This window comes from Heloderma suspectum, chromosome Z, assembly GCF_057233095.1.
Source record: "Heloderma suspectum isolate Gila_16-S chromosome Z, 16-S_ref, whole genome shotgun sequence".
Classification (NCBI taxonomy): Eukaryota; Metazoa; Chordata; class Lepidosauria; order Squamata; family Helodermatidae; genus Heloderma; species Heloderma suspectum.
In genome coordinates this window covers 10,781,833-10,805,931 of record NC_139476.1, presented here as the reverse complement: position 1 = coordinate 10,805,931, position 24,099 = coordinate 10,781,833, and the positions used below count along the sequence as shown (strand labels likewise).

Here is a 24,099-nt window from a genome sequence, read left to right as displayed (position 1 = left end):
CTTTCAGCCAGAAGAGCAGTATAATTGCTGGATCTGCTCCATCATGCCTTACCATGCAAAAAGTGTTTTCCATTCATTGTGTTAAATTGCAGAAAAAGTTTGTTGTGTATATTTTATGATTTCTTAGATATCATAAAATATATGTGATATTTGCAGATTAGTGTTAGTTGCAACTCCAAATAATACTAAGTGTGGTTCCCAATGGATGACAAGGAAAGAAAGTCAAAAGCAAGTAGAAAAGAAAGAATAGAGAAAGTAGCAGACAGATAGAGAAGACAGATAGAAAAAAGAAGAAAGAAAAGGCAAGAGGCAAAGAAAAAAAAAATTGTAAAAAAAGAAGCGTGGCCATAGTTGCCCCCAGGGTAAATTAAAAGCAGCTGATTGTGCCTGGAGCTTATTACCTGGGATAAAGTAGCCACAATAATGTAATAGTTCTTTAAGATAAAGAAAATCTAACTAGAAGGAGAAGAAGAACCTATCCCAAATGTGTGTCAGTGGGACTAGTGTAAGGCAGAAAGGTTTAAGTAAGTGAGTTTAACTTGAAAAAGACAAATAAAGAGACAAGGCTGGTGCATAGATCAGAAAGTTTTGTATAAAAAGTTTGAAACATGATCTGCAATACAGGCAGATCAGCAAAGAAAAAGAAAGCAAAAAAAAGAGAAAAAATTTGTCTTCCCATACTAATAAATAAAAGTGTTATCAAGCACTTTGGGAAGCGAAGTTGTTTACAGGAAGCTGTGCCTGAGAACCAAGCACTTCTAGCCTATGCTGAAAATGCTTGCTAGTGTTGTGCTGCCTCATGGGTAACATGTATAGTATAAAAACCCATTTAGTGCAATAGCTCGTGGTTCAGAGAAGCTGTCTGATCCAAAAATTAAGTACGCCTGTGTGCTGTAAGTTACCCAATAAAGTCTCCTTGTAAGAACCCCCCCCTGCTGGAATCCCAAAACACAAGTGGGGCTAGAGCGCCTCACCCAGTATCAAACCCTGCTGTTAGAAGCCATGAAAGCAGGTATGAAGAAGTCAGTTAATATGACCAAAGTGTCTAAAGTGCTGCAAGGTGCCACCGAGGCCCCAGAGCGTACTTGGAGCGTCTTTCAAATGCCTATCGCCAGTATACCTCCCTCAACCCAGAGGCCCAAAAAGACGTGGACGAAAAGAAAAAAAAGAAGACCCGGCAGAGGCAGAAGATTCTTAAAAAAAGAACCAGTGTGCCCAGTGTGGACAAGATGGACATTAGTGGCATGAATGCCCAAATAAAATAAATCAAATACACAAAGGAAAAAACCAGAGGGGCCAAAATGGGCGAAGAGGAAGACAGCTTGAGAAGGGCCGTGACATTGACTGTGAGGGGCAGTGACATTGACTTCATAATTGACACTGGAGCAGCATCAAAAGCAAGCAACAAGAAGTCCAAACACTAAACAAAGGTCTTCAAGCCCAGCCTCGCTTTGTCTTAGAAAATAAGCCCCCAATTCCCATCACAGAAGTTCATCCTTTCCAACCAAGAGTTAAAGTATGAGTTAAAGAGGGAAAAATAACCCTTTGACTCCCAGATAGAGAAGACTGAAAACTGTCATACTTTCCACCCCCACAGCTATGAAAGCAGCTAGAGTTAAACCCTAGATACATTGGACACGAGTCAAGAGAGCGAGAGGGGGAGAGTAGACTGTAAACAGAAATCCTGAAAATCCTTTAAAAATCATTCTGAAAAAGCAGTAAGAAGACTCAGGCTAGACCTTACTGTGGACACACCGGGAAACTGTCCCCCTGCGTACGGTCAGACCTGCAACTGGAGAATTGAAGAAGGGGACTAGACCCTACTGCAGCTTGCCAGGTGAATAGCTGCCCAGCGTACGGTCAGATCCCAAAGAAGATCAAACATGCGTGTTGTAGTGTTAGTAGTGTTGCATTGTGTTTCCTTAATAAGGTGCAAAAAGGGGGGTCTGTCCCTGGAAAAAGAAGTTTGTCCCAGTGATTTGCTGATAATTACTGGCTTCACCTGGCTAACATCATGAAAATAAAACATTTTTGTTTGCCAAGAGGTATACCTGCAAACAGGCTTATTAGCTCTTGCCTAATACCTGTCTGTAGACATCCTGGGAAAATTCAAAAAGATACCATGTTAAAAGTTTATGGTGTAAGTTTAACTTATTCCCAAAATGCTAATTAGGGCGTGGTTGCAAAGATCCTACCCCCTACAGAGTTCACTCTACGCACCCCCATCATTGCTGAAACAAATGCTACGTGTGCACAAATGCTTAATTGTCAAAATTTTTTCCAGAAAATACAAAGCTATCCCTGGCCCCCTTCCACTGTAATAAAATTCAAAACATATCTTTTAATGATGCCCACATACTTTTGCCTCATGGATGGTTTTAGACATGTAATTCCCGCACTTGGTCATTCATTCCTGCCAACTTGTCTGATAACCACCCATGTTGCCTCAGCCGCCAATTGAACTGGTGCCAATTCTTCCCCTGTAGCCTGAGAAAATCCGTCAACGGCAGCCTCGAGCACTCCAACTAACTAAAAATTGTAATAGTCATGTGCAGTTATATTCTGACTCAGAAAAATTGGCCTTAGCAATGTCACTAGTTGGGGTTCCAGGTTTAGCCTTGGCTGATGGTCTGGAAATCAACCGGTTAGCTTGCAGCTTAGCCAAAAGCATAAATGCCACCTCACGAGCATTGTCATTGTTAAATAAAGAGTTGCGTGATCTAAAAGGTGCAGTTCTAGAAAATAGAGCTGGTATAGATTACCTCTTCCTTCTTCATCATTTAAGTTGTGAGACACACCAAAAGCTCTGTTGTTTTAACTTAACTGATAATGGCAATGCTGTAAATAAACAAATCAACAAGCTGCACAATATAGTAGCTAACAAAACAATAAGACAAAACAATTAGCTCAATTAGTTAACCCCTTGGCTTCCAGATCTTAGCTAGCTTAAAAGCATTGTTCATCCTAATTCTACCAGTATTGTTCATAAAAGTTCTGTTATGTCTCTGCGTTCCTTGTCTTATGCGCTGTTTAACCAATCTGTTTTATGTCTCAGCTAATAAAACTGCTGCCCTCTACGCTCTAATAGCCCAACAAGAGGCTAAGTAATATGTATGTCACAAAAAGCTTTGTATAGTTATCAAAAATGCTATAATTGTAATGAAATTATGCATTTAAGGGGGGAATGTAGCAGCCATATCAGGGGTCAGACTAAGTAGCCTCATGCAGTCTCATGCTTCATGTTCTTGCTGAGCTCTTTCTCCCTTAAATATATTGTTGTAAGCTGACGAGACACAGGAATTCCTTATCTTGTCAAAGGTCATACAATTGTATATCTTGTTCTCTGCTGTTCTCTTCTGTTCTCTCCTTATCATGGCTACCCTATAACCCAGTTCTTGTATTATAAACAATAGTGCTAAGAGAAGAAATGTTGAGGATTGCAACCCCATGCGGGAGAGGGAGGAGGAGCCGTTTCATATGTGTCACAATGTCTATAAAACCAATGTGCTAATGTAAATCAGGGCTTCTGGCTCTTTGGAAACGATTCCAGCCTTAAGCCCGCGCGTTAAATAAAGAATCTCTTTTTCCTTCACTCCGTGGTCTCTCTGACTCTGGGTTCTGCAACATTGGCTCATGCCATTTATTTTATTTTATTTTATTTTATTTTTTATTTATTAAAAGGCACTGGAGATATTGGTTTATTTTCTAGTTAAATTTTGTCTTTTTCCTCCCTTGCAGGATTGAACATGGTGTTGGTACAGGGGCCTGTCATGTTTCATTGTCTTTCAATTCAATGTAAGAATGTGTTCTTAAGAAATACGTTGCTGAAGCTGAAAGAGAGGGCTATTAAAGGGCAGTTGTACTCTGGGCTGTACAATAAGTTGCAGAATGGACAGTTCCGTCTATTGCTTTGTGGGCTGAACTGGGCACCACAAATATAAACAGACATGTATATATTGTAACTATCATGGGATATCATACCCCACTCCGGACCCAAACACATTGTTATTGTTAGTTTGTTTTTTGCGATCATGACTTTTGTACCCTGTTCCCCAGATTTTATACCAATGCTGGTACTGAGGGGAGAGCATCTTCTGAAAAGAATGATATTTCTGTATTTATTAGCTTATTCATTGTGGCATAAACAAGCTATGGCAAAAAGAAAATCTCTGAGATCTTTGAGATACTTTGATACTGTGCCAACTTTGAAATAGCTGTTGCTCATTCCAGATGCAGATCACTGTGCCTCATGCACAGAAGATCAACACCCAAACAGGAACCAAGATGAGTGTATCCCCAAGAAGATCCACTTCCTTTCCCATCGGGAGACATTGGGTTCCACTTTGGCTTCTCTGGCTCTTTTCCTCTCTCTCATCACATCTCTAGTACTGGCAACCTTCATTAAACACCGAGACACACCAATCGTCAAAGCCAACAACCGAGACCTCACCTATATCCTCCTCATCTCCCTCCTGCTCTGCTTCCTCTGCTCCTTCCTGTTTATTGGCTGCCCCACGAAGCTCCCCTGTCTTCTCCAACAAGCTGCTTTTGGCATCACCTTCTCTGTTGCCATTTCTTCCGTTTTGGCCAAAACTGTCATGGTGGTTCTGGCCTTCATGGCCACCAAGCCAGGAAATATAGCCAGAAAACTCTTGGGGAGACAACTGACAAACTCCATTGTCCTGGCCTGTCCCCTCATCCAAGCTGTAATCTGTGCTGTCTGGCTGATAACTTCTCCACCATTCCTGAACCTTGACTTCCATTCCTTGGATGGAGAAATCATAGTGGAATGTAATGAAGGTTCAGTCTTCATGTTTTACACTGTCTTGGGCTACATGGGTTTCCTGGCTCTTGTCAGCTTCACAGTGGCTTTCCTAGCAAGGAATTTGCCCAACAGCTTTAATGAAGCCAAGTTTATCACCTTCAGCATGCTGGTGTTTTGCAGCGTTTGGATCTCCTTTGTGCCCACCTACCTGAGCACCAAGGGGAAGTCCATGGTAGCTGTGGAGATCTTCTCCATCTTGGCTTCCAGTGCTGGACTCCTGAGTTGCATCTTTCTCCCCAAATGTTACATTATCCTCCTGAAACCCAATCTCAATAGCAGAGATAATCTCATAAGGAAAAAGTAATCCATGAGCCGTATCTTTTAGAAAATTTCCTGATAATTCATTTTCCATCCAATCACTCACCATTCCCCTTAATATTTATCAGTACAGAAGTTACTATGATCCTCTTTATTTTAAAATAAAACCAGCCAGTCAAATCCATGGTTTCTGTGTGTTTCATTTTTCCTGATACATTTATTTTGGCTAAGCAATTCTAAAAATCCAGCCAGATCTCTTGTGGACTGCTGTCATGTGTGTATTGAAAGTCATCAGGAGGTGTATTGAAAGGTGTATTGAAAGTCAACACCCAAACAGGAACCAAGATGAGTGTATCCCCAAGAAGATCCACTTCCTTTCCCATCGGGAGACACTGGGTTCCACTTTGGCTTCTCTGGCTCTTTTCCTCTCTCTCATCACATTGTTGTTATTAGTCCCAGATTTTAGATTAAAGAAGCACTGCAGTATAGTCATTAGATAAATTGTAAAATTTTACAAGTTTTATTGTAAGCCTGTAGACATTTCCCTTATTCTATTTTATCTTCTGTTAATTACCCAGATAACCTGAATTCATTAACAATTTGGCATTAATTGGATGGTGACTTTGCTGGATCTCTGCTTCTCTTACTATCAGTATCCCCCCACACACATTAATGGAGAATTCTAGGATCAAAAACCTTTGGTTTAAGGGACAAATTAGATGGGACAATCTCATTACTAGCTTATATCACTGCAAATAAATACTAACTGGGATGGTGGTGGAACTGGACCACGGTAAGGGGCAAGGTTATATTTTACCTTTTCATCCTATGTCTGGTTTAGACTAGGCCCCCCATGGCTGTTCCTTGCTTTGTAGAGGAAATTCCTGTTGCCACTGGTGTGAACAGCTTCCCTTGGGGTTGAACTCATTGGTCTTATAGGCCCCTTCCAACCCTACTATTCTATGATTCTGATTCTATGATTCTGGTGCAAACAGCAGTTTTAGATGGGGGGCAGTTTTCATCAGAGCCCCTGGTGCATGAAAAAAGAGCCATGCCCCTTCTTGTACACTGTGTTCCCAATCCTACTTGGTCCCCCAACTGCCCACAGCTTCTTCACAGAAGGAATTTCGTGTAATATCATGTATAGATTTCCCCTGAAATATTCCTCTGATGATGAAAGCAGTTTGTCGTTGCACATACAGTAAAACTAAAGGCATTGCAATCATCTTTCTAAATATAATTTATTGGGACCTCAATTAAATGATGATGAAGGCTGTTACGTTTTGGTCAAAGGATATTTACATTTTAGGTTAAACACGAAAGCCTCTGTTGAGGTCCCAATCAAAGCCTCCTTAATATCTTGACAAAATTAGCCACAGGAATAGGTCGATGTAGAGAGAAGGAATTAATGATAGTAGGAGTTTAAAAAACTCCTTTTTTAAACCAATTTTACCAATATACTTAATATCATTCCAATGTTTTAAAGGAATGGATACATATGTTGAGAATGGCTGATGTCTGACATCACTTGAACCAACCAGGAACCCCCACCCCATAACTACTCTTTCATACAGTACAGCTTACCTTCGTGGTTTTTTAATGCGTTTTTGTCACCTAAGTGGCATATAATATTATTTATGCAAGAAGATAAACCAAAGACAACCTTTGATCATGGCCCAATCCCAATAGGATGGATGGATGGATGCAGAGTCACAAACTGGAGAAAGGATTTTTGTGTTGTGGCCCCCACAACCATTCCCACTGCTAACCCCCCCCCACACACACACACTGCCTAAAAGCAGCAAAAAAGGGGAGCCTGGAATGGGTCTTCCTATGTTGTTAAAAAAAATAACCCTCCTCCATCATTTAAGCATTTGGGTTGCACTCCACTTTATTTGGGGTAGGGATGTATGGATTTTGTAAGACCCATTCTATCTACATTTCATGGATTGTCAAGTGCCTTTCATTTTATTGTCCACTCATTGACAAAATCACAGGAAGTTTTCTTGATACTTTCATCGAACAAGGCTGCAAGAGCCTTCTTGGTGTTGGGGTCACATTTGGTGGGAGGTGATCTCTCAGGAGCTGCATGAGAAAAGAAGACATGGCCAGAGCAAAATTTGGCATTAAAACAAAAATAGTCATCTTCATAGAATCATAGAATCGTAGAATGGTAGGGTTGGAAGGGGCCCATCGAGTCCAACCCCCTGCTCCACACAGGAATCCAAGTTAGAGCATCCCTGACAGATGGTTGCCCAGCTTCATCTTGAATGCCTCCAGTGTGGGAGAGCCCACCACCTCCCTAGGTCATGGGTTCCATTGTCATATTGCTCTAACAGTCAGGAAGTTTTTCCTGATGTTCAGCCGGAATCTGGCTTCCTGTCACTTGAGCCCATCACTCCTTGTCCTGCACTCTGGGATGATCGAGAAGAGATCCTGGCCCTTCTCTCTGTGACAACCTTCCAAGTACTTGAAGAGTGCAATGCTATCTCTCCTCATTCTTCTCTTCTCAAGGCTAAACATGCCCAGTTCTTTCCCTCTCCTCATAGGGCTTTGTTTCCAGCCTCCTGATCCTCTTCGTTGCCTTCCTCTGAACCCTCTCCAGCTTGTTTGCATCCTTCTTCAAGTGTGGTGCCCAGAACTGTATACAGTACTCCAGATGAAGCCTAACCAGTGCTGAGTAGAGGGGAACTAGTACTTCCCAAGATTTGGAAGCTATGCTTCTATTAATGCAGCCGAAAATAGTGTTTGCCTTTTTTGCAGCCACATACTTTTTATAACTAAAGGTACTTTTAATTTAATTTAATTTTAATTTAATTTAATTAAAGAATTTTAATGGCAAGGATATGAGCTGCTAGAGGCTTATTTCCTTGACAACACAGCAGGACCTGTACTGGGCTTTTTGCTGCTTTTAGGCAGGTTTGGTGTGTGTGTGTGTGGGGGGGTCATTTTCAGTTGTTATTTCAGTACTGGGGACTGTTGGGGTGGTCTTTAGGGGCTACAATACAAAAAGCTAATTTCCATCTCCTTTTTCTATTTTGCAACTCTGCATCCTTCCATTCGGCTTGGATTAGGCCATATCCTTGATTTTATTTTATTGCTTCAATAATTTTTAAATTCCACTTTGGTGAGAAAAAAGCATAATAAATCCCAGAACATGGGTTGTGCTGCATGGAATTATAGCTATATTTGTGTGTGTTTTCTTGGTGGGTCCAAATGATGCCAAATGTCAACCATTCTCAAAGTATGGATCCATTCCTTTAAAAAAAAAAAAAACAACTTTGGAATTATAATAAATACATTAAATGATATTAAATACCATGTTAAATCAGGATTTTTAAAATCCTGCCATCATTAATAACCCTAACCCTTTGGGAAACCACCAAACTATTTGGTGGTTTCCCAACTTTTGTGCAGTTTTCCCTAGTAGTAATGTCTCGGCAGTATTTTCTCCATCCTTTGGCCCCTTGTCCACACCCCATCCCTGAAAGCTTCAATGAAATTTAATCCAGGCCTTGAGATGAAAGAGGTTCCCAAACCTGCTCTGACAAGGAATGTACAAGGGGATAGGAAGCATGGTAATGACAGTGGAGAAGGAAGGAAATGTGAGCTGTGTGCTTCAGGGCTGAAGTCATGCCCGTGACTATGTAAAGAGGGACCCCCATAAGCACTTTAGGTCCAGGATCTAAAATTACCTGGCCAGCCAGCTGGTTGGTGGGGTAAGAGGGTTTTAGTGTAGAGAAGCAGGGTGAAAAAAATGTGTTTGATTTGGTTCAAGAGGTTTAGATACATTTTTTTTAAGATTTCAGGTTCCTTAACAACATGTCTAAATAAAAGAATGTAAAACACATGGCTTGGCTTGAACTTGAGTGAACTAGGCTACTCCCGGAGGCAGATATATATCAGGGCAGAGGATGGACTGACTCACTTGTTGGTTGGACTCTGTTTGACATGGAAATAGACGTGGGGTATCGTTCACAAGAGGTGTTTTAACAAAAGCTGAACAACAACCTGTCAGGAATGCTGTAGCTACATCCTGCATTGCAGAGCCTGCATTGAGCATAAAGAGTTGGACTAGGTGACCTCCAAGGTCCTTTTGAAGTCAATTATTATGTGACCTTCAGAGAACCAGGAGGGCTCTGGAACAGGAACAGGCCAGAGATCTCTCACATAGGATTGGAGCTGGTTCCCTCATACACAAATCCCAGGACATATGAGATGGAGGTTGTTCATGGCACCTTCTTTGATACATTTGACTTTTTGCCTGGAGAAAATTCTGAACATGGCTTAAATCTCAGGTCATTGAGTTAGCTCCCTTCTACAAACCAATCTGATAGAAAATCAGGATTGAATGCTAGATTGGCAATTGAATAAGCAGGGAAGACACCAAAGTGTTAAGCTCCCTAATGCTTTTTCCTTATTAGATGATCCCTGATGTTACGATTGGGTCTCAGCACAATAACATAGCATTTCGGGAGAAAGATGCAACCCAGGAGACCAGCCCCAGAGGCCAAGATGGAGAATACTTCCACAGCCACCATGGACTTCCCCTTGGTGCTCAGGTAGTTTGGCACAAAGGACACCCAAATACTGCAAAACACCAGCATGCTGAAGGTGATAAACTTGGCTTCATTGAAGCTGTCAGGCAATTTCCTTGCTAGGAAAGCCACCACAAAACTAATGAGGGACAGGAGACCCATATAACTCAGGACAGTGGAAAACATAGTGGCTGAGCCTTCATTACATTCCACTATGACCTCTCCAGCCAGGGAATGGAAGTCCAAGTTTGGGAATGGGGGAGATGTCAGTAGCCAGACAGCACAGACCACAGCTTGGATGATTGGAAATGCCAGGACAATGGAGTTAGTCAGTTGTCTCCCCAAGAATTTTCTTGCCATGTTTCCTGGCTTGGTGGCCATGAAGGCCAGAACCACCATGACAGTTTTGGCCAAAATGGAAGAAACGGCAACAGAGAAGATGAGGCCAAAAGCAGTTTGTCGGAGAAGGCAGGTGACCTTTCTGGGTTGGCCGATGAAGAGGAAGGAGCAGAGGAAGCAGAGCAGGAGGGAGAGGAGGAGGATGTAGGTGAGGTCTCGGTTGCTGGCTTTGACAATTGGTGTTTCACGGTGTTTAATGAAAGTTGCCAGCACCAGAGATGTGATCAGAGAGAGGGAAAGAGCCAGAGAAGCCAATACGCACCCCAGAGTCTCTTGATAGGAAAGGAAGTGGATCTTCTTGGCGATACACTGGTCTTGGTTCTTGTTTGGGTGTTGATCTTCTGGACACGAGTCACAGAGACCTGCATCTGGAATGAGCAAGAAGTGTTTCATACATGACACAAATGTTCTTTTTTGTGGGGGCCAGTTCAGCCTACAAAGAAGGAGACAGAAATATCCATTCTGTATCTTATTGTACATCAAGCGGTATAACGTCCATTTGATTGCTCTTTGTTTAAGCTTCAAAATGTATTTAACAAGGCCACAGTCGGAAAAGATACCAAACACTTTTTTTTTCTTTTTTTTTTACATGAGAGCAGCCTGCACCAAATTTATGTTCAATAGTGGACAAGGAGGAAAATCCCAAACTCTGTAACTAGAAATGAAATCCAGGTAAAAAATAAATGACAGTCTCTAACCTGCAGCTCCTTCTGAATGAGCAGAAAAAATAAAGACATTACTATCTGTCTTTTTCTTTAGATTATGGACTGTCCTCTTGAGAGATGTATTGGTGAAGAGGCTGGAAACAGGTTAAGGAATCACTTTTTAAAAAAAAGACAGGGTATCTGTTTGACCTTGGAAAAACATGCCCCAATAGTTACAGGGATGTTTACTTTAGAAAAATTTTGAATACTTCAAAATCTCCCCCTTGCCCCCACTAAACTAAATGTTCTGCACTTTTATGTGGCTCTCAGAGTTTGAGCTACCTGTCCAGTTAGAAATTGTTCCTTCTGGACAACAATCACATCTATAGCAGCAAACCGGTTTCCCCTCTGGAACTTTTGTCTGGTGCCCAGGAGAACACATTTCCACACACCTTGCAAAGGGCAAAGAGATGAACATTGCAGGGTCTTCAGATGGCTGCCAAGAAGACACATGGGGGAAGGGGAGCTGCCTGTTCTTTGCTTTGGAGGGTTTTGGGGGAATAGACAATTGCACTCTGCTGTATAGACTAGAACCATATCTTTGTGGTGGGGGCTTGCCTGACTCCTCCTTTCTCAATATCCACAGTTCTAAAGACATAATTATCACTCAAGCACAATACGTTTCCAGGACTGTTTACTCACTTCTAAATGTTCTTTGAGGGAAATGACACCCATGAAAAAATATCCATGGCAAATGTCTTTCTTAGGATCTTTAGAACAGACTAAAAGTTCTTCTCCTAGGCTCACCCTTTGCTTCCAGGATCAGACCATTGAGAAACCACCAAGGCACCTTTTAAAACTTCAGCTGAATCTGAAGGACGATGTTACCTGCCACGGCCGAATATTCAGAAGCCTCCTGCCTTCCCCTGTCATTCTACGAGTGGATCCAGATGAGGACACGGCATGTAACACGTGAGCTATGGCATAGATGGCATTGTAGATGCTGTAGCTTTGCCTGGACATGCTCATTTGAAAAAGAGAGTATGGCAGGTCCTCCATCTTCTCCTTCCCAGTACAATTTCTCCATCCCCTTGGAGAGGTTTGGCCTGATTTCAGAAACTGACAGAGAAATGCCGTTTCCCACCAATCCCGGAGAAAGATGTCACCTTGTGGTTGGAGTGGATCTAAAGCCCAGAGAAAATGCTTGAATTCTGGCACATCCCTTCTGTGGACTCTGAAGTGCAAAGCACCATGGATGGTTTTTAGATATTTCCCACTCAAAGGGGATCCTATCATAGCAATTTCCCAGTGGGACGTCATGATCCAAACCTTCCTAAATGGCTTCTTGGCCTTTTGTTCATGATTACCCAAGCACATTGCTAATTGTGCTATAACACTGGTGTCCCCAAAGGCAATCATCACTTGGGGCTCAAACCAAGAACTAGGAATAGATCCAGCTTTCACTCGCTGCTGATGGAGCAGGTCCATAGACTTGAACATTTCAGTGACGGCCACACAGATGTCGTTTTTCTTGAGCATCGGTGTCAGCGTCTGGATGAAATTTTCACCACTGTCATCACTGTGAACAACCAGCCCAATCCAGTTCCAGTGGAAATACAGGAGCAGCTGGACTAAGCCCACATACTGAGCAATTTCATTGGGATCAATCTGGTAGAAGGAGGAAAGCCATAACCAAGCTGAGGGAAGACATTTACTGTTAATCTGTTGCAGCAGAATTTTGTGGCATTTTAAAGATCAAACCAGTCCATACTCCAGGAAATAAAGCCAGACTGCTCACTTGAGGGAAGGATATTAAAGGCAAAATTGAAGTACTTTGGCCACATCATGAGAAGACAGGACACCCTGGAGAAGATGCTGATGCTAGGGAAAGTGGAAGGCAAAAGGAAGAGGGGCTGACCAAGGGCAAGGTGGATGGGTGATATTCTGGAGGTGACGGACTCGACCTTGGGGGAGCTGGGGGTGGCGACGGCCGACAGGAATCTCTGGTGTGGGCTGGTCCATGAAGTCACGAAGAGTCGGAAGCGACTGACCGAATAAACAACAAAGCAATTTGTGTTCCTGAGCTCTGCAGGTCCACCAAATCCACCTCCAGATAAATAAATCCCCTTACCTGTGGGATCTTGTAGATGCCCATTAGGGATGCGATCTCCCTTGAGGATAGGGCGTCGAGAGACCCCCAATAACAGAGAGCAGTTCATCTTGCCTGTCACATTTATAATTGGGAACCAGTCGCCCCCTAGTAGAAAGGAGAGAGAGGCTGTTCTTATGCATAAAAAGGGCAATGTCCTTGTGTTGATAGATGCGGAAGCCAAGTGTTGTGTTGGGAAGGAGAGTCGGATCTTTGTTGAGGTCAGTAATGGCAAATGCCAAGGCCAGGAAGTGCTGGTAGTTTTTTAGTATTGTCCTGCACGAATGAGAGAGACATTGGGAGGTTGGTGAGGACATCAACGGAACTGTCAAGTCCTGGAGTGTTAAAATTCCATCAGGTTCAACCTCTTTGAACAAAGACAAAACTTTCTCAAAAAAGACATCTACATGAAGGATTTGCAGACAAATTCAGATTGTTCTATTGACACAGAGACGCAGTCTTACTAGATGTATTTCACAGGAACATCGGAAGGGCGTTGCTAGATCAGAGATCTAATTCAACACACTTATAATTTATTTGTTTATTAAGTATTTTCATTATCTATGTTCCACCTTTCAGGATACAAATGCTTCCCAGATGGCTTACAGGTAAAACCAAAATGCAGTAAAGAAAAATCAAAATAAAACTTTTTTTAAAAAGTTAATAGTTTGCCAAGAACCTTCCCACAGAGCAGCTCTTTTAGGCTTCACCATGGCTAACTGCTCTTGATTGAAACAGTTTTCTCCATGAACTTGTCAAAGAAGAAATTTGTAAGAAGAACATCAGAAGAGATCTATTGGATCAGGCCAAGGTGGTTCCACCTAGTTCAGCATCCTGTTTCTGCCTGTTGTCAGCAAAGATGCTTCCTGGGAGCCCCCAAAAAAGAAGAAAAAGGCAACAACCCTCCTTTCTTCTCCTCCCCCACATAGTAACTCCTGTTCAGAGGTAGACTGCCTCTTATAATGGAGTCTCTCTTTAGCTGTCATGGTTAAGTGCTTCCAATAGCCCTGTCCTCCAGGAATTGGTCTGATCCTTTAAAGCAAAGTTAGCCCAGCAGCCTTCAATACATCCAAAATCTCCCTGAAGGAAGATTTTGCACATCTGATTCAGAAGTATTGAGGGGAAGGACCCTAGCTCAGCAAGACAGTACCTGCTTTACATGCACAAGGTCCTCGGTTCAGTCCCCAGCACCTCCAGATAGGGCTGGGGAAGAGCCCTCCTTGAAACCCTACAAAGCAGTTACCAGTCATTGCAGACAGGATTGACCTGATTGATCAGACATGGCATAAAGCAGTTTCCTACTTAAGTCAGTCCTATGTTCAGAAGCATGAATACTGGAAACTTCTTTTACTTTTAGAGGAAGGACCATCATTCAATGACAGAGCATATCCTTCAAATGCTGTTGGTCCCAAGGTCAATCCTTGCCATATACAGGCAACCCTGGGAGAGACACCCTGTCTGACACCCTGGAGATCTTCCCAGTGTTCCTAAGCAGCCCTTTATTCAAAACCATGAGAACTGGCATCTTGCTTTAGATTTAGCCAATGGCCTTAAAGAGCACCTCCTTTGTAAATGGAAGTATCCAGGTTCAATCCCCAGCAAAATTTCTAGGTAGAACAGGGAAGAAAAGCCTCTGTCACTCCCTGCAGGCAAGACTGAACTAGATGGACTGATCGGTCTCGGAAGAAGGAAGCTTTCTGGATTGCTCAGTCAGTTTTATTTTGCTCCTTTTACAGAGCATCTAGAGAGGAATTGCTGAGTATTTTATGGTCCAAAATACTTCTAAACCTACAATATGTGTCAAATAGTATGGATAGGTGCATAATTTTAAAAAGTTTGAAACAGTTGACTGTTTTAGTGGCAAAAATACTTTGTACATAGAAATGTAGACGCGTGTAAGGGTAATCACATATACATCTTTTCCTTTCTTTTCCCTTCTTGGGATTTCTTCTTTGATAGGAGAGCTAATCTGTCACTGGTGAATGTAATGTCTATTTCTAGTATTTCAGTATTTATTGCCTTGCAATAAATACTGCTGATGGACTTAATTATTTCAGTGTTTGATTACTGGAGCCCCTACAGTTATTGATCCCCTACAGGATCATCATCATCATCATCATCACTATTATATTTATTTATATCCTGCCTTTTCCCCAATACTGGGACTCAAGGCGGCTTTACAACATTAAAAACTTGTCCAGTTAAAACAAATAGAAATATACAAAAGTTAGGGTATATATTGAATCTCATTCAAATCCTGCAAAACATGTTAACTAGGGATGCTGGAGAAATCTGCTGCAGGCCCAAATGAGGCTGAATTCCTGGGAATCTGACCTCTGGATTCCACAGTGGACAGGCACCTGGCTCATCTGCCGTAGAGTGCAGGATGGTTCTCCACCTGTCTAAAAGGTGCAGTAGGCTAATGGCTGCCACTGTCTATTGCAGGGAAAATTATAGCTGTAAATTGTGTAGTTTATGGCATTTGTATTCATAAAGTGCTTCCTTCTAGGTAAATTGCAGCATAAAAGGTTCTGCTTCTGCTCCTTGCACTAAACTCCTCAGAATGAAGCCACAGAAGAACCTTCAAGTCTCCGACTCCCACTACAAGTCGAACTGAATCATGACAAGCCTCTGATACCCGTATATCAAAGTAGGAAATTTTGAATGTCAGAAGCATCACTGATGGATATTCTTGGAAGGAGCCCTCTAATATGGAAGCAAAACAGGCAAGAGTCTATCCCATATCCCTCTTGCGGAAACTTACTCCGGAATGAAGGTGAGTTGTGCTAGGGCTAAACTATGAAAGTCTTGTGTCTTAGTATAATAATAACTGCCAAGAGGTAAATTCCCACCAACAATGAGGTCTCCCCTCCTGTAATAGTCACTGTGTGGTTCATCAAACCAGATCTCAGGACACATAGTCCTCAGAATCCTCTGGCTGGCCTGAGGCAGGAGCCAAAACAGCAGCAACCAAATCATCAGCAGCACAGACAGACTTCCTCTTCTAGGTCTGCAATTGAACAGAACCTGAAAATTAGCTAGCTTTACAGGCCCCAGCAGGGGAATTAGATCTTAGCCAGAAATGACCAGACACCCAGTGATCAGACACAACCCCAGCTGCACATGGAAGGGCTCAGAGCGTATCAAGCATCTTTTCTCCAGGATGTCTTTGTGATTATCTTTCTGGATGGGAACCCATGGAAGATTCATCGAAATTAGTATCATTTTGATAATTCCAGGGCAGCGGAATCGCTACCCCAGAGCGCTGGGCTCCCTTGGCAATGTGGAGGGAGAAAAACAGGTTTGCAGCACTCTTTGCTTCTCCATGGGCCAGCTGGACTTGACTTTTGTTGTCAAGTTCTCTCCTTTGGCCTGTGTGAAGCTGAGCACCTAAGCCCAAGATGGAATCTGGGCTTGTGCCAATGTTCATTAGTTTAGATTGATGGCTTGGAAATGGAGAAGTTGGCATCTGGTTATACCAGGGTAGTGGGCAAAAAGGCATTGCTGGATGAAATTACTGGTCTGACTGCAGTCATAATATCTTTCAGGGACAAAGGACCTATTAGATGGACCACCTCTAAATACCTGTGGAATCTGAGGGATTCTGGAATGCTTTGGGGAAGTTTGTGTTTGGCTTGTGCCCCTGCCGACGTCCTAGTTGCACTAATGCATCCCCTCTGTTGCTGTGGAGCTCAGGTGGCTCTGTAGATTTCAGGAAAGATCCAGGCCAGAGAACAGCCACAGCTCACATGCTTTGAGTATCCCAACAAATGTGACAATACAATGGTAAGAGCACATTATCATGCCTACCATGTGGTAGTAGTGATAGTGAAAAAGTCTACTTCTTTGTCACAATTTTGCCCTCACATCCATTTGAGTTTAGTTGTCAGGGACCTCTTGGACCTGTGTGAATTTGAGCACCTACACCCAAGGTACACATCTCAGGAGTCAAGGCAGCATGGTCCTTCCCCTGGCATCCCCTCACAGATATGGTTGAGTGCTTGAACTGCACCCTGAAATTGATCCTGCAAAGGGTTACCTGTGAGACTCCTCAGACCTAGGATGACATGTTGCACTAACCCTTCCTCAGATGACCCACCTGTACACCATCTCGGTGGGAGGAGCTGAGCTGGTAGGACAGGTGTGCAGGAAAAGGCCATTTTTCAATAACAGAGCACAGACTTTGCATGCAGAAGGTGCTGGGTTCAGTCTGCAGGACCTGCAGGAAGGAATGGGGAAGTCTTTTGACAGGTACCCTGGAGAGTCACTACCACTCGGTATAATCCAGCAGCAGGCAACATAGCACCCATGGGCAACAGTGTGTTACATTGGACACCCTGAGCATGGCAGCTTCTAAGTCTGCCCCTAACTGTTTTCAATATACAGCTACCTTTTTATACAGAGATTGTTTATATTGCTGACTTCTTGAATGTCGCAGGGGCAAACAACAACTCTTGTTGCATGTATCTTCTTTTCATGAGCCTACAGGAGTTAACCTCCACCTAAGTCTGATTGGCTTTTGGTGTCTTAATGCTGGTCCCCCATTTGGCCATGAGGTTTCCCCAGTTTGAGGAACAAGGAGGGGTGCTGGTGTGGATCATGGCCCAGTGCCCACAATGGATCCCCTGAACCCAAGAGATACCAAGCAACCCTCTTATAGGCTCCTAGGCCAGGCAGAAGTCCCAGAACTTTTAACATAATATGCCCCCTTTAAGCTACTCTCTTGATGCCTTTCAGGGTGAAAGGGGTGCAGAGCCTGTGTTAGGTTTAGCTCTCTTGACTGGTAAAGAAACCCTTTTCAGGGTTTATAACTCATCTGTTGGCCATGTCAGGAACAGGCATTGAGCAGTGGTCTAGCAAGTGTCAGGAATTGGGAGCCAAGCCCAATGAACAATCAGCATCGAAGGGCAAATAGGAGGTAAGGTTGAAGAGAGCAATCAGGATAAGAGGACAAAGGAGAAGACAGAACCATAGAACAAGGCAGGAGTTAGGGCAGATGATCAATCAGGGTAAGAGGACAAACTTCCAAGACCAAGCAGTGCTATAAAGCACCCAACTGTTACGTATGACAATTTCAAATAAGTGTTTTATTATACAATACAATCAAATTCAATTGTGCATAAGAAAGCACAATAACCCTATAAATAATTGAGGTGGCTACAATTAAAGCCAATCTGAACTTACAAAATGCACAGAAGAAAATACATTAAAAGAATGCACAAATCTAAATATGCACTGGGAAGGGAATCTGCCAGTGTATGTGGGTCCTCATGGATCATGGTTTCATAGATCTTCATCAGAGGCAATCCCAAAGTAATGTGAATTCTTCCTCCTCAATTAAACTCCAGCTTCAATTGTATCAAGGCCAAACTCCTGGTTTGAACCCACCTGATCTGACCAAAGAGTAGTCTGCAGTCTTCCATTGTTATGTGTTATCTTTAAGAACAGGAGCCTTGGCATGAGAACAGGAAAGAACTGATAAGATGGCATGCAAGGTTTTTCCTATAAAAATAATTGACCATGCTTGGCCTGAATAGAACTGAATATCTGAGTGGATATGGAGAAACATTCTTAAGCTGTTAATGGCAATTTTGTTAAAGGAGAACTATGTTAAGGTTGTGTTTCAGTGGTAATTCACCCCACATAAATTAAACAAAATATGTTCTCAGAAGTGCTGGAGATGTGGGGGGATGAAGGCTGACTTTATTCATGTATTTTGGTCTTGTCGGAATATTAAAAAATATTGGGAAATGGTTTTGCAAAATATTTATGAAACGATGGGGCATATAACACCAGTGGACCCCTTGGGTGTTTTACTTGGCTGTCTTAAAGACTTAAAGGAACTTCTAACTTAAAAGGAGCTTCTAACTTAAATCAGTCCTTTTTTCAGAACCATGACTGGAAATTTTGTATCTCAAGGAAGGATGATAGTTCAACGATAGACCATTTCCTTTGAATGCATCTGGTCCCAGGTTCAATTTTTGTCCTATACAGGCAATTATAGAAGAGGGAAACAGGTCAAACCCAATTGTGACAAGCCTCTAAGACTTGAATATCAAACCAGGAAATTTTGAACCTTAGCAACATCACTGATGCATATTCCTGGAAGGAGTCTTCTAATCTGAAAGCAAAACAGGCAACCATCTATCCCAGATCGCTATTGTGGAAACTTACACAGGAATAGTGGAGAACTTTGATGTGGCAAAACTATGAAAATCTTCTGACTTTGTAAAATAATAACTGCCAAGTGGTAAATTCCCACCAAGAATGAGGTCTCCCGGCCTGTAATAGTCACCTCCCAGTTCATAACATCTGGTCTCAGGGCATAAGGTCCTCAGTATTCTATAGGTGGCCTGGGACACCACCCCAGCCCCAACCCCACATGGATGTGCTCAGCGTGTATTTATTTTAAGCATATTTTCTCCAGGATTTATTTTTTAACTTTCTGGGTGGAAATCCTTAGGGTTTCCCAAAGAATAACTGTCATTTTGATAATTCTTGGCTAGAGAAATAACCAGAGATCCCAAACCCCATGCTACCTTCACACCTCTGAGGGAGAAAACAGGTTTGCATCACTCTTTGCTTCTCTATGGGCCAGTTGTCAAGTTCTGTGCTTTGACCCGTGCAAATCCGAGCACCTAATTCCAAGATGGAGTCCAATGTTTATTGGCCCAAGCTTGTCATGGGAAAGGGAGGAGTTGGCACCTGATTATAGCAGTGCAGGATTGGGCAAAAAGACATTGCTGGATGAAATGACTGGTGCATCTGCAGCTATAACATCCTGTATGGGCCGAGGACCTAGCAGGATGTTCCAGCCCCAAAGACCTATGGAATCCAAGGGATTTCCAAATGCTTTGCAGAGGGTTTTTTGGCACGACAGTCACCCCTACCATGGCCCTAGTCTCACTGTGAGGCCTCAGAGGCCTCTTTGGCACTGCGGAGCTCAGATGGCTCCCTGGATTTCAGGAGGGCTTCAGGCTATGAAGCAGACGGGATGACGCCTAGAGTGCGAATGGTATGAGGACCAGATCAAATGCAACTGAGCAGAGGTGAGAGCACATTATCATGCCTACCATATGGTGGTGGCGGGTGGGAAGAAGGCCCTACTTCTTGGCCACCATGGCACCCCTAAGTCAATGAGCCTGTGTGGGCATTGGGCTTGTGTGACGCTGAGCACCTAAATCCAAGATTCACATCTCAGGAGTAAAGGCAGCATGGACCCTACTATCTCCAGACCATTGTTCAGGTTGAAGGCTTGAACTGCAACCTGAAATTGATCCTGCAGAAGATTACCTGGTACAACTCTCACACCTAGGATGAGATGCCTGCCAGATGTTTTGGACTAGCACTCCCAGCATTCTTACCCAGTATGGCCACTGGCTATGGCAGCTGGGCATGATGGGAGCTACAATCCAACACATCTGGATTGCATGAGGTGGGGGAAGGCGGGTGTCATGCCTAGACTTGGAGACTCCTCGTCAGATGAGGAAGAGGCCTTACCAGAAAAGGAACTGGCAAAGCAGATCCTGGAGGCACCCTCCCAGACTGATGGGGAACAGCTAGGCCCATCTTGCATTGGACCAGACAGCTTGGACTCTGAGCAGGAACAAGGTCCTCCCACAACTTCCCAGGAGACATGCCAACTAAAGAGGCATGCTCAGCTGCCTCCACTCCAACATAGTTCCTGGCTGCAGCCAAAGTCTTCTTGGGAGGGGGGCATATAAAGGCCCTTTGATCAAGGGCAGCTTCCAGCTGGGTGGAGTCAGGAATGTACAGCCTTGAATAGCCTTGCAGAGGTATGGCGTCTTTGCTAGAAACAGTTCATCTGTTCCTGGCTCTGTCAGCTTGTTCTCTTTGCATCCTTGCTTCTGTGGAGTTGCTGATTTATGACATGGACTATCTACAGCCTCGCTTAATTGCCTGCTCCCTGTTATTGTACAGACACTTATCTACTTCTGAACCTTTGACCCTGGCACAATTTCTGACCACTCTTCTGGTACGTCCTACATTTTTGATGTCCAGTCTCAACAGTAATCCGACCCAGCTTGTGTTTTCTTCCTGAGTGTCTGTCAGCTAGCAGCACACAGCAGACTGGGACAGCTTTAAAACAGCCTCAGTATCAGAGGGGCATTACCAGAGCAGGACAGCAGGTCTACATCACAGATGCAAAATGTATCAAGGTACAATTAAAGTTGCTGCCTTAAAAAATATTTTGCCCTTAGCAAGAGGAGGTGCAAGAGATGTTATGCTCAGGGATTATAGAGCCCTTGCAGCCTGATCCTGCAGATACTTACCTCACTCGATGAGCATTTATCCTGATCCTGTAGATACTTACCTGTGTCACCCACACACATCCATCCTGGTTCTACAGCTCCTTATGTTACTCTATGACCATTCATTCTGGGCCCTGAAGGCACTTACTGGTATTGCTCCAAAGACTTTTCACCTTACTTTGCAGCTACTTACTACAATTCCAAGGAGTAGGGATAGTGGAGAATTCCGCCATGGACTCCAGGGGGGGGGATTCTTAGAATCTGCCCCCCCTCCGTAGTCTGTGGTGGAACGGACCACCCCACCCCACCACCCCGTGAAGGCCGACCCAGCCGGATCCTACCTGGCAATGCCAGGTCCGGGTCCAGCCGGGTCCATCTGTGGCCAGTCTTCGGATGCGAATGGCGTCCTGCCTAGCAGACGCCATTTGCGTCCCTTCCCCTTCCCATGGGTTACATTTAGGCTACATAAATCTTTACGTAGCCTATCACACTAAAGGCCAGGGATTCAAATGGTGTGTGCTACACCATTTGTGTCCCTTCCCCTTCCTGTGATAGGCTATGTAAGATTTACATAGCCTATCACAGGAAGGGGAAGGGACGCAAATGGTGTCCGCTAGGCCAGATGCCATTTGCGTCCGAAGACCGGCCGTGGCCAGAAGTCTGGCTGCAGCCGGCCCCGGCCAGTGGCTCCACAGAGTTGCCACAGAAAGGAGCTGGCTGGGGTGGATTCTGGGGGGGAGGACCAGATGCCCCCCCCACAGAACCCCCAGCGGACTCCAGGTAAGGGGAGAGGAGTGAGCTTGATCCTGCAATTACTGACTTGAATGATCCTGTGCTGTAACAAGAATTAATAAGACCTATAGATGCTGCATTTATGTGGCCCTGTTGTTCATTTGGGATGAGAATTGGAGAAAAGAACATGTCCCCCTTCATGGAGGGGGTACATCTTGTGACACCCTTCAACTTTTCATGTTGTTTGGGTTTAAAAAAAAAAAAATAACAAAACTTCTTACCAGCAGCTGGGATCCCTTCAAAGTAAAGTGATGGTATGTACCTGCTCCCATCATCATTCCCCTTGAATGTCCCTGGGACACACCTGAGGATCTGAGACATCTTAGGAAATGAAGATGGCAGGTGGCTTCAGGCCAATGCTTTCATCTGCAGTGAGTCCATTTTGTGGTTTTGTGCAGGATTGTTTCTCAAATTGCTAAATGTGCCCATGGACCCAAAGAAGTTACTTGTTCCTAGTGTCTAAGTAATGGTCTAACTTGGTACAAGGCAGCTTCCTTCAAAAACATTTTATCTGAGATTGGGCAACTGGCTGTTTGTTCAATATGTTTGGGGGGCTTTTGTCTGTGGAAATATTATTGCCTTCAGTTCTTCTCTATAGTTAAAGACTTGTGTAAAACACACTTCCCACCTTTCTGTCACAATGTAGGCCTCTAATCTTCAGATAATGTATTAGTCCTGTACACCAACACATTCCAGAATTTTTCAGTATCTTCCTCTAAAATAATTACTTCTATATCTACCCATAACTGAATCCAATATCTGGATATGTTTTTGTACAGCAACTGTTTATATTGCTGCCATCTTGAATTTTGCAGGGCCAGTCTATAACTCTTGTATGTATCTGTCTCTCAGGTGCCTATGGCAATTAACCCTCCACCTCAGTGTGATTGACTTTTAGTGTCTCAAATGTGGTTCCCCCATGTAACCCCGAGGACTCCCGCAGTTTGAGAAAAGGTGAGCGGTGCGAGTGCGGGTCATGACTCAGTGTCCAGAACAGAACCACTGAATCCAAGAGATACCAAGCAACCATCTGAGAGGTGGTCACTCCTAAGCTAGACACCTTGGGAGGTAGAAGGCATTTAGGAGGGTGTTTTACTAGCCTCAGCTTGTTAAAGTCTTGCCCCCAGTGTGAACTTGTATTTTCCAGAACTCCAATGGTGGCAGAATCTTGTGAATGATTAGGCCTGGGTTTGTGGTGGGCCCTGTCCATCTCATGTCCCAGAGCCATAGATTCACGCTAATGGGGGTAGAAGAAGCCACTAGATATTCTGATACCTTCTTCCTTCAGCGAGTCACATCAGCCCATATTTGAGGGCTCAGTCTGGGCTTTGGCTTGGGGGCTTTTCCCCAGGATCTATTCACGGCCAAAGGCCAGCATTCACCTTTCAGATGCACCACACCTTCCTACAGGCATGGGGAGTTAAGGTTGTACAAATGTGCCCTTACTTTCATTACACAGAGAGTCACAGAGTGCTAGAGCTGCACCTTGAAAGTGAGGCAGTGGAAAGTTACCCGGCTGAACGCTATATGGTGTCCTCCACATGTGTTATCTGAGGATGATGGGACTTGTACTCCAGTACATTTAGAGGTCATCTCGTCAGGGGAACTGACCTACGATGATAGGTGGCCTGCCCTGATGTTCTGCCTTTGGGAAGCCCCAGAAGCTCTGAGATCATTTTCCCCCTTTGAACTGCCCTCTTGATTCCTTTTAGAGTGAAAGATGTAGGGCCTATATTCCTTTTGGGCCTCTTTTCAGGGTTTCTGACCAATCTCTTGGCTGCATTTCAGGACTGGGCAATGGGCAGTAATCTACAGAGAGTCATCCAGGCTCAGCTGGAAAAGGAAGTCCTTTCTGCTCCTTCCTTCCCAGGAGGAGCCAATGGCCAACATGAGTGGGTGGATCCAGGTGAGATCTAGAAAGTTCTTCCTTGAGAGGCTGCAGTTACGTGGGTCACCACGTGGGGCAGCGGAGGGCAGTTCCTGACACCATAACACAAGCCAAAAGCATATTTATTCATTAATCTGAAACATTTGTATTCTTCAGATATTTGGGTCTCATGCCGTTTAGGGCTTTAAAAGAACCAGCATCTAGAACTGGATCCAGAAGCAAACAGTTTGCCCATGAAGCTCTTTCATAACTGGCATAATACGGATAAAACTGGCTGTACCAGTCAAACCTGGTACCTGATAATGTACCAGTCAAACCTGGTAGATTATCCAT

General features: G+C 43.7%; 1 protein-coding gene and 1 long non-coding RNA gene across 6 annotated transcripts in view; both read left to right on the top strand.

The window, feature by feature from the left end:
* Positions 1–24,099, top strand: part of LOC146333668 (uncharacterized) — a 47,443-nt gene that overhangs the window by 2,926 nt on the left and 20,418 nt on the right. For 2 of the 5 annotated variants that reach the window (XR_014786464.1, XR_014786462.1), the window contains exons 2-3: positions 9,508–9,645; positions 15,323–23,784. This is a non-coding gene — a long non-coding RNA (uncharacterized LOC146333668). The remainder of the gene's footprint in view (positions 1–9,507; positions 9,646–15,322; positions 23,785–24,099) is intronic. The other 3 variants (XR_014786465.1, XR_014786466.1, XR_014786463.1) reach the window with 3 other exon arrangements.
* Positions 4,032–9,497, top strand: LOC146333670 (vomeronasal type-2 receptor 26-like). The gene is made up of 2 exons (XM_084826312.1): positions 4,032–4,073; positions 4,215–9,497. The coding sequence occupies exons 1-2, from the start codon at positions 4,032–4,034 to the stop codon at positions 5,127–5,129; spliced, it is 957 nt and encodes a 318-aa protein (XP_084682438.1). The 3' UTR covers positions 5,130–9,497.